At 44.6% G+C, this 8,320-nt stretch overlaps 1 protein-coding gene across 7 annotated transcripts in view; it reads right to left on the bottom strand.

Moving 5' to 3' along the window:
- The window catches only part of TTC39A (tetratricopeptide repeat domain 39A), a 47,865-nt gene continuing 43,114 nt past the window's right edge, over positions 3,570-8,320 (bottom strand). For all 7 annotated transcript variants that reach the window (XM_021096670.1, XM_021096672.1, XM_021096671.1 and 4 more), the window contains 4 exons: positions 6,880-6,991; positions 6,344-6,458; positions 5,137-5,253; positions 3,570-4,627 (listed from right to left, as the gene is read on the bottom strand). In XM_021096670.1, coding sequence (XP_020952329.1) covers positions 4,504-4,627; positions 5,137-5,253; positions 6,344-6,458; positions 6,880-6,991 — 468 coding nt within the window. In that variant the 3' untranslated portion in view covers positions 3,570-4,503. The remainder of the gene's footprint in view (positions 4,628-5,136; positions 5,254-6,343; positions 6,459-6,879; positions 6,992-8,320) is intronic.

Genomic DNA, 8,320 nt, shown 5'->3' with positions numbered 1-8,320 from the left:
ACCATAAGTGCTTCATGTCCCTGAGTTTCTTTTCTGCAGGTAGGTTCATTGGGGCTGAAAGTAGATCCCAGATGTGAGTGATATCATATGATATTTGTCTTTCTCTTTCTGACTCATTTATTATGAGAGTCTCTAGTTGCATCCGTGTTGCTGCAAGTGGCATTATTTTGTTCCTTTTATGGCTGAGTAGCATCCCATTGTGTATACTACCACATTTTCTTAACCCATTCATCTGTCAGTGGACGTTTAGGTTGTTTCCATGCCTTGGCTATTGTGAATAGTACTGCAATGAATATAGGCGTGCATGGATCTATCTCAAGGAAAGTTTTGTCCAGACATGTGCCCAGGAGTGGGATTGCTAGATCACATGGTAGTTCTGTATTTAGTTTTCTGAGGTACATCCATGCTGCTTTCCGTAGTACCAGTTTACATTCCCACCAACAGTGCAGGAGGGTTCCCTTTTCTCCACACCCTCTCCAGCGCTTGTTACTCGTAGGCTTGCTGAGGATGGCCATTCTGAACAATGTGAGGTGGTACCTCATGATAGTTTGGACTTGCATTTCTCTAATAATTAGTGATGTTGAGCGTTGTTTCCTGTCCTTGTAGGCCATCTGTATGTCTTCTTTGGAGAAATGTCTGGTCAGGTCTCCTGCCCATTTTTCAGTTGAGGTGTTTTGTTTTTCGCTGTTGTGTTGTATGCGTTGGTAGCATATTTTGGAGCTGAGGACCTTGTCAGTTGCATCATTTGAAACTATTTTCTCCCATTCCTTAGGCTGTCTTTTTGTTTTATTTATGGTGTCTTGCTGTGCAAAAGCTTGTAGGTGTCATTAGGTCCCATTGGCTTATTTTTGTTTGTATTTCCGTTGCCTCGGGAGCCTGACCTAAGAAGACATTGGTATGATTTACGTCAGAGAATGTTTTGCCTCCATTCTCTTCTGGGAGTTTTTGGTGACTTGTCCTATGTTTATAAGCCATTTTGAGTTTATTTTTGTGCGTGGTGTGAGGGTGTGGTCTGGCTTCATTGATTTACACACAGCTGTCCGGTTTTGCCAGCACCACTTGCTGAAGAGACTCCTTTTTTCCCATTTTATATTCTTGCCTCCTTTGTTGAAGAGTCATTGACCACTGGTGTCTGGGTTTATTTCTGGGTGCTCTGTTCTGTCCCATTGGTCTGTATGTCTGTTTTTGTACCAGTACCACACTGTGTTGATGACGGCAGCTTTGTCATAGTGTCTGAAGTCTGGGAGAGTTAGGCCTTCTGCTTGGTTTTTGTTCCTCGGGATTGCTTTGGCGATTCTGGGTCTTTTATGTATGGTTCCACATAAATTTCTGGATTGTTTGTCCTAGTTCTGTGAAAAATATCGTGGGTAATTTGATAGGGATTGCACTGAATCTGTAGGTTGCTTTGGGGTAGTATGACCGTTTTGACGACGTTAATTCTTCCAACCCAGGAGCATGGAGCAGCTTTCCGTTTCTTTGAATCCTCTTTAACTTCCTTGATAGAACGTTTTGTAGTTCTCAGCACCTAAGTCTTTCACCTCCTTGGTCAGGATTAGTCCTAGGTGTTTAATTTTGGGAGGTGCGATTTTAGAAGGTATTGCGTTCTTATGTTCCTTTCCTGATGTCGTTAGTAACACAGAAGTGCAACCGACTGCCGAATGTTAATCTTGTATCCTGCCACGTTGCTGACTTCATTGATCAGTTCAGGTAGTTTTTGTGTGGAGTCCTTAGGGTTTTCTATGTATCGTATCATGTCATCTGCATGGAGTGACAACTTTACCTCGTCCCTTCCAGTTTTGGATACCTTTCATTTCTTCTGCTTGCTGTGGCTAGGACTTGCAATACTATGTTGAATAAAAGTGGTGAGAGTCTTGTTCCAGGTTTTAGCGGGAAGGCTTTAAGCTTTTCTCCCTTGAGTGCTATACTGGCTGTGAGTCTGTCCTAAAGGGCTTTGATTATGGTAAGGTATGTTCCCTCTATACCCACCTTAGTAAGAGTTTTTATCACGAGTGGATGCTGGATTTTGTCAAATGCTTTTTCTGCATCTATTGAGATGATCATGTGGCTTTTTGACTTTGCTTTTGTTGATGTGGTGAATGACCTTGATTGATTGCATTTGTTAAACCATCCCTGTGAACTTGAGATGAATCCCGCTTGGTTGTGGTGTATCATCTCTTTTATATGTTGTTGGATTTGGTTGGCTGAGATTTTGTTGAGAATTTTTGTATCTGTATTCATCAAAGATACTGGCCTATAATTTTCTTTCTTGGTAGTATCTTTGTCTGGTTTGGGTATTAGAGTGATGGTGGCTTCGTAGAATGTCTTTGGGCATGTTCCTTCCTCTTCACCCTTTTTGAAAAGTTTAAGAAGGATGGGTATAGTAAGTTCTTCTTTGTATGTCGGGTAGAATTTTGCGCATGAAGCCATCCGGTCCTGGACTTTTCTTTGTCGGGAGTGTTTTTATGACATCATCAACTTCCTTTCTAGTGATTGGTCTGTTCAGTTGATCTATTTATTCTTGATTCAGTTTTGGTGGGCTGTAAGTCTCTAGAAAATTGTCCATTCTTCTAGCTTGTCAAATTTGTTGGTATATAATTGTTCATAGTATTCTCTTAATGATATTTTGTTATTTTGCAGTATCTGTTGGGATTTCTCCTTTTTCACTTCTTAGTTTGAGTTCTTTTTCTCTTCTTGAGGAGTCTGGCCAGACGTTTGTCAATTTTGTTTATCCTTTCAAAGAACCAGCTCTTGTTTTTTTATTGATTTTTTTCCTATTGTTTTTTGAGTCTCTGTTTTATTGATTTCCTCTCTGATCTTTATGATTTCCTTCCTTCTGCTGACTTTAGGTTTTATTCTTCTTTTTCTAAATCTTCTAGGTGGCGGGTAAAGTTGTTAAATTTTTTTTTTCTTTTTTTGGGGCAAGGCCTGTATTGCTATGAACTCTAAGCACTGCTTTTGTGGCCTCTCATAGATTTTGAATGGTTGTGTGTTAATGTTGCCTTTTTTTTTGGCAGCGCCCATGGCATGCAGAATTTCCTGGGCCAGGGATCAAGCCTGTGCCACAGCAGCAACCCAATCCAACACTGGATCCTTCACCTGCTGTGCCACAAGGGAAATCCAGATTTTTTTTTTAAATAAGAGACCAAAAACAAGATTTGTGAATGATAGTAACTTATTCTAAAAATTTTTGAACATTATGTTTTCTAAATAAAACATGCCCGGGTCATATGGCTTCTGACCCAAACTTTCTGCCCTGCCCAAGAATTCAAGCAACATGTATTTTATTGAAATAGTTGTTGGATGGAGTTCCCATCATGGCACAGTGGAAACAAATCCAACTAGGAACCACGAGGTTGCAGGTTTGATCCCTGGCCTCGCTCAGTGGGTTAAGAATCCAGCATTGCCGTGAGCTGTGGTATAGTTTACAGATGTGGCTTGGATCTAGTTGCTGTGGCGTAGGCTGGCAGCTGTAGGTGCAATTCGACCCCTAGCCTGGGAACCTCCATATGCCATGGGTGCAGCCCTCAAAAAGATAAAAAAGACAAAAAGAAAAAAAAAAGAAATAGATGTTGCATGATCTCTTAAGTGTATAAGTTTTATTACTTAAATATCTCTTTTTACTTAAATCTAAAACATATACAATAGGCCAAGAATAACCATTCTAAGAAAAAATGCTGTCTGTAAATAAATGTACCTCCAAGTGAAGTACAGAAGAGTTTTATGTTCGTTTATAAATGAATCCCAGTGGTTTCAGTTCGGCACACAGCAAGGATGCAGACTGGTGTCTGAGAAACTACCTGCCAAACTTCTTGGCTTTGGCACAGAAAGAGTCTCACTTGGGGTTCCCCTTCCGTCAGGCCCTGGAATCACCATTCCTTACTAGTGGAGACTGATTTTTTTTTTCTACAGATGGACTCAAAATTATCTCACTAAAAAGACATGTTTGATTTTTTTTTTAAATTGTAAAGTTAGTTAAAAGGATGTGAAAATGAAGCATAAGAAGGAAGATGGTAAGGTAGCAGGAGTGTGTGTGAAACCTCTTGACGCCCCAGAAGCCTCAAAGCCGGTCGTGCAGATCCTCCTCTGGGGCCTTCCAGCCCTGGAAGCAGAACCCTCCCTGAAGTCTGAACAGCACTTTGGCCTTTGGCATCATATAAATTTACCCCCACATCAGTATGGGTTAAAACAATGATTTACATGTGGCTAGTTGGTGGTTTTTTAAAAGCCAGCTTTGATCCCATCAGTGTATTTCTAAGGAAAATGTAAACGCTTCATACATTCTCTTAAACATCACAGTGAAACAAGTACCCGTATACAGGACAGGGCAAGCAGAGGGCCCCACCTAGTCTGGCCTTCGCAAACGCCCTTGGCCACACTGGTGAAAATGCCGGCTTGGCTTCTGCACCCATACCTATGTCGTGCCATCCCACTGGAGCACCGGTGGACCCTAAAGGCAGGGGGAGGGGATCTTTTTGAAACCTTTCCAGGAGCTCCGTCCGGAAACTACAGGGACACTGACGAGACCATGGATCTGTTGCCATTCTCTAAGGAAGACTTGGCTTGGAGTGTGGCTGCCTGGATTCGAAAATGTGTCCTTGACTCCATGGAATAATTCTTATAGTTCTGCCTAGGAGAGAACAGAGAATCAGACACGTGAGGCTGCTCCAGCAAGTGCTTTTCCTTTCGTCTGAACTGTGGGAGCCCACTAGCCAAGAAATACTTTTAGAGGCTTAAATCTCTACCGCGTTGGGCACTACTTGAGTATTAGGGATTACCTGTTACCATGCCCTCTGGAACCATTCTTGATCCTGCTGGGTCCCTAAGCTTGAAGGAGTGGTTTCGAGAAGTAGATCCATGGGCTGGAAGGCAGGAGGACACCTGCACCTTCACACCAGCCCGGCTTGTGGTGTGACTCTGGGTACCTCTATCCCTGCTTCTGGGGCTTCAATTCCTCATTGATAAACTGAGGAAGAATCCTCCCTATGGCAGGTGGGAGCTGCATTCCCCAGGGACATGGGCTGCCCATACTGCCCTTCCAGCGCCCTCCTTTACTGCTGCCTGGCTGCCTCTGCCCCTGCCTGGGCCATGCTCAGGGGGAACCAAGGACAAACCAAGGTTAATCCGCTGCCAACTCACTTGGCAGTTTCCAAGAGTTTTACGGCCTCTTCATTTCTGCCTTGCTCCATGAACAGCAGGGCCAGCTCCAGCAGGGCATTTGGGATCAGGTAGTGATCGTATTTAATCTTCTTTTCACTGCAGGACAGAGGAGTACATGGCTTACTCTGCTCTTGAGACCTCCTTCAGGCACCTCCCTCAGACTCCTCCTGAGCCTCTCCCAGACCCAGGGTCTTGGATTGCCTGCTCTGAATTCCAGTAATGGGAAGGGTCCCGCTACCTAGCTCCAGAAAGGCTTGAGATCCACAACAGATCTTTTTAATCGTCTGCACCTGGGCCCCTAATCCGTGATGGCCTATGGCTCATATGGCATGTCCTTAGCCCATCCCACCTCAGTCCCCAATCCTCCCTTTTCAGGTTTATTGAGAAGGCTACTGTCTCCCGCTGGCCCCCCCTCACCCACCCTTCATGCTACCATAGAGAGAGAGACATCTCTCTCAAGACCCAAATCTTCCCTGCCCAGGATCATTCTGAGCTCTTTTCTGTCTACAGGGTAGAGTTCAGACTTGTAAGCGAGACATCCGAGCTCTTCTCAGTCTCACCCGCTGCCCGCCCCCCACCCCCGCCACCAAACCGCCCCATTTTGTCTGCAACCCCTTCCCTCTACAACTTCTCCCAGGCAAGGAAGGACCTGATCACTGTCACCAAGCTCAGGTGTCTTTCCTGTGTGCAGGCATCTGCACATGCAGTACCTACTCCACTTCAAACTCCTTCTCCCTTATTTCTCTACCTGATAAACTTCCCAGTTTAAATGGCATCCCTGGAAAGCCTTTCCTAGTATCTCTCATTAGGTTTAGGTCCCTCCTGCAGGCACCTCCTGTCCTCTTCTTTCCTCTAGCACAGCCCTCACCACACCAGATCGAGTTGCCTATAGCTGTCTCTAATGTCTGCATGGCCCAAGCACAGAGTTGTTAAATTAGGACATTATGGACGGTTCCTCTCCTGTAGGTGGGCAGTCTGGTGGCCCTGGAGGACAAGGTCTGAACGATCTGTGCCCAGCAAGGGTCCTGGCATAGAGTAGACACCAGTACATGTGCAGGGAGCAGAGGTAGGCTGGCATCAGGCACTGGAGTGTGCATAACGAAAGAGAAACCCAGAAGATTCTACCCCGGAGGCCCAGACCCAGCAGTTCGCCATCTGGAGCGGGAACAGCCACAGAGGCACTTACTTGGCAAAGATGCTCCTGAAATTCTCCTCTGCCTCCTGGACGCGGCCCAGGTATTTGAGACACAGGCCTTTGAGCAGCTTCACCAGGCACTCGTCATCCACGGAGTACTCATTCTCTGAGAAGAGGGGAGTAAGCAGAGAAGATGGGTTTGTTCGTCTCTTCAACAGTTACTCATGGAGCCCTTACTTTGTGCTGAGCCCTGGGGACACAGGTGACTCAAAAATGGTCCCTGTCCTCAGGGAGCTCACATCTAGGAAGGAAAGACAGGTACTGAGACAATGACAATACAGTGAAATCAGGACTGAGTGAAGGAAGCCCCGGGGGTTGTGGGAGCTCAGAAGAGGCCTTGACCCTACCTGGGGACAAGGAAACAGCTTCTTGGAGGAGCTGCCATTGAAGCTCAGTCTAGAAAGGCAAAGGATGGTTACCAGGGTAAAGAAGTGAGGAAGGACAATTTTTTGGTACAGGGGACCTTCAACTATAAAGACCTGTGGTCTGACCCAGCCTGGCAGGTTCAAGGGCCTGGGGGTAGTCACCTGGGCCCTCTTCCAGCATCTCTTCAGCCTTGGTGATAATCTCAAGTATGCCGTCTGTGAGTTCCGGCTGCTTCCCAATCACAGCGTAGCCATTCCAAATGTACATCATTTCCTGGGGGCAGGGGAGCAAGTCAATCCTAGGTTTCCTCCCCATGGGGCCTCAGTTTACCCATCTGTAGAAAGGGCAGCTCAAATCAGAGGATAGCTAAAGGCCCTTATAGCTCTATCTACCAGTCTCAGCCCAGCCTCTGAAGCTGTGTGTGGGCTTAAAGGAATTATGGGGCAGCCTTATCTCTTACTTATTGAGGTCTCTCTTTAACCTAATGAGGATTTAAGATGGACCCATATTCTCACTCTTCAGCTCATAGCTGCAAATAGTTTTCAGTTACATTTATGCTCATGGCTTTGTGGGGCACTATTCTGCTCTCTTGCAACCTTTCTGTGTCCAAACTCTCCCCATCCTTCAAGGACCAGGTCATGCCCCACACTCTCCAAGAAGTCCAGCTCCTTCCTCCAGTTAACAGGGCCTCCTGTATTGGAGGAACCATAATTTACTTAAGTGCTTCAGAAACTTAAGACTATGTCACCTCTCCTATTCTGCCAAAGCATTGGGCTTGAGTTAACATCTTGAAAACTATGAAACATACCTGATTCCCTTCTTTGCCTTGACTGCCAGGAAGCTCAGAATACTAAAATTTTCATTCTAGTAATTCTGTTAGTTTAGATAAGCATTTCCTAAACAAACCAGGCAATGGATATGAAAATGATTTGTATACATACAGTTTTAGAAAGACTTTTGTTACGGTTCTTATTGTATTCTAGGGAGGGATTTTAAGTTTAGACAAGTATTTATCAATCATTATATGGTCCCAAGTTGGCAAACGGTCCATTAAAAAAAAGAGTTCTGTGCCAAATCAGGGAAAAACTGCATTGTCAGGCTTCTTGGAGATGTACCATGCAAATTTGCATATAAAGACTCTACGAAAGTCTATAGCATATAAACTTTGTTTAGGCCAGTCTTTCCCAAGTGCATTTAATCACCAACATAATTTTCTGCACAAACAGCATTGGAGATTTTAGTTTTGGAAATTCTCCCCTATATGTTTAGTACAGTCGCTTCCCAACCCTTCCTCACATCTCCAACCATTTGATAACAGCTTTGTTGTATATTTTAAACTATAAAATATTTCAAAATTGGTTTAAAGATCTTCAGGATACAAGCGCTAAATAAATTCTATATAAAAACTGAACTTCTTGATTGCTAAAGTGTTGTATCAGCTGATTCTCACAACTGCTCTATGAATTAGGCAAGGTATCCATTATTCACATTCGGGGAAACCCTGTGCGGGGCCATACAGTCGGTGAATGGCAGAACGAGGTCTGAAGCAGCACCCTCTCCACCCTTCTGGCTGCCCTGCCTGTTTGAATAACAAGAACTCTT

The sequence above is a fragment of the Sus scrofa genome, chromosome 6 (assembly GCF_000003025.6).
Source record: "Sus scrofa isolate TJ Tabasco breed Duroc chromosome 6, Sscrofa11.1, whole genome shotgun sequence".
NCBI classification, from domain to species: domain Eukaryota; kingdom Metazoa; phylum Chordata; class Mammalia; order Artiodactyla; family Suidae; genus Sus; species Sus scrofa.
This window is presented reverse-complemented; position numbering and strand designations above follow the sequence as displayed.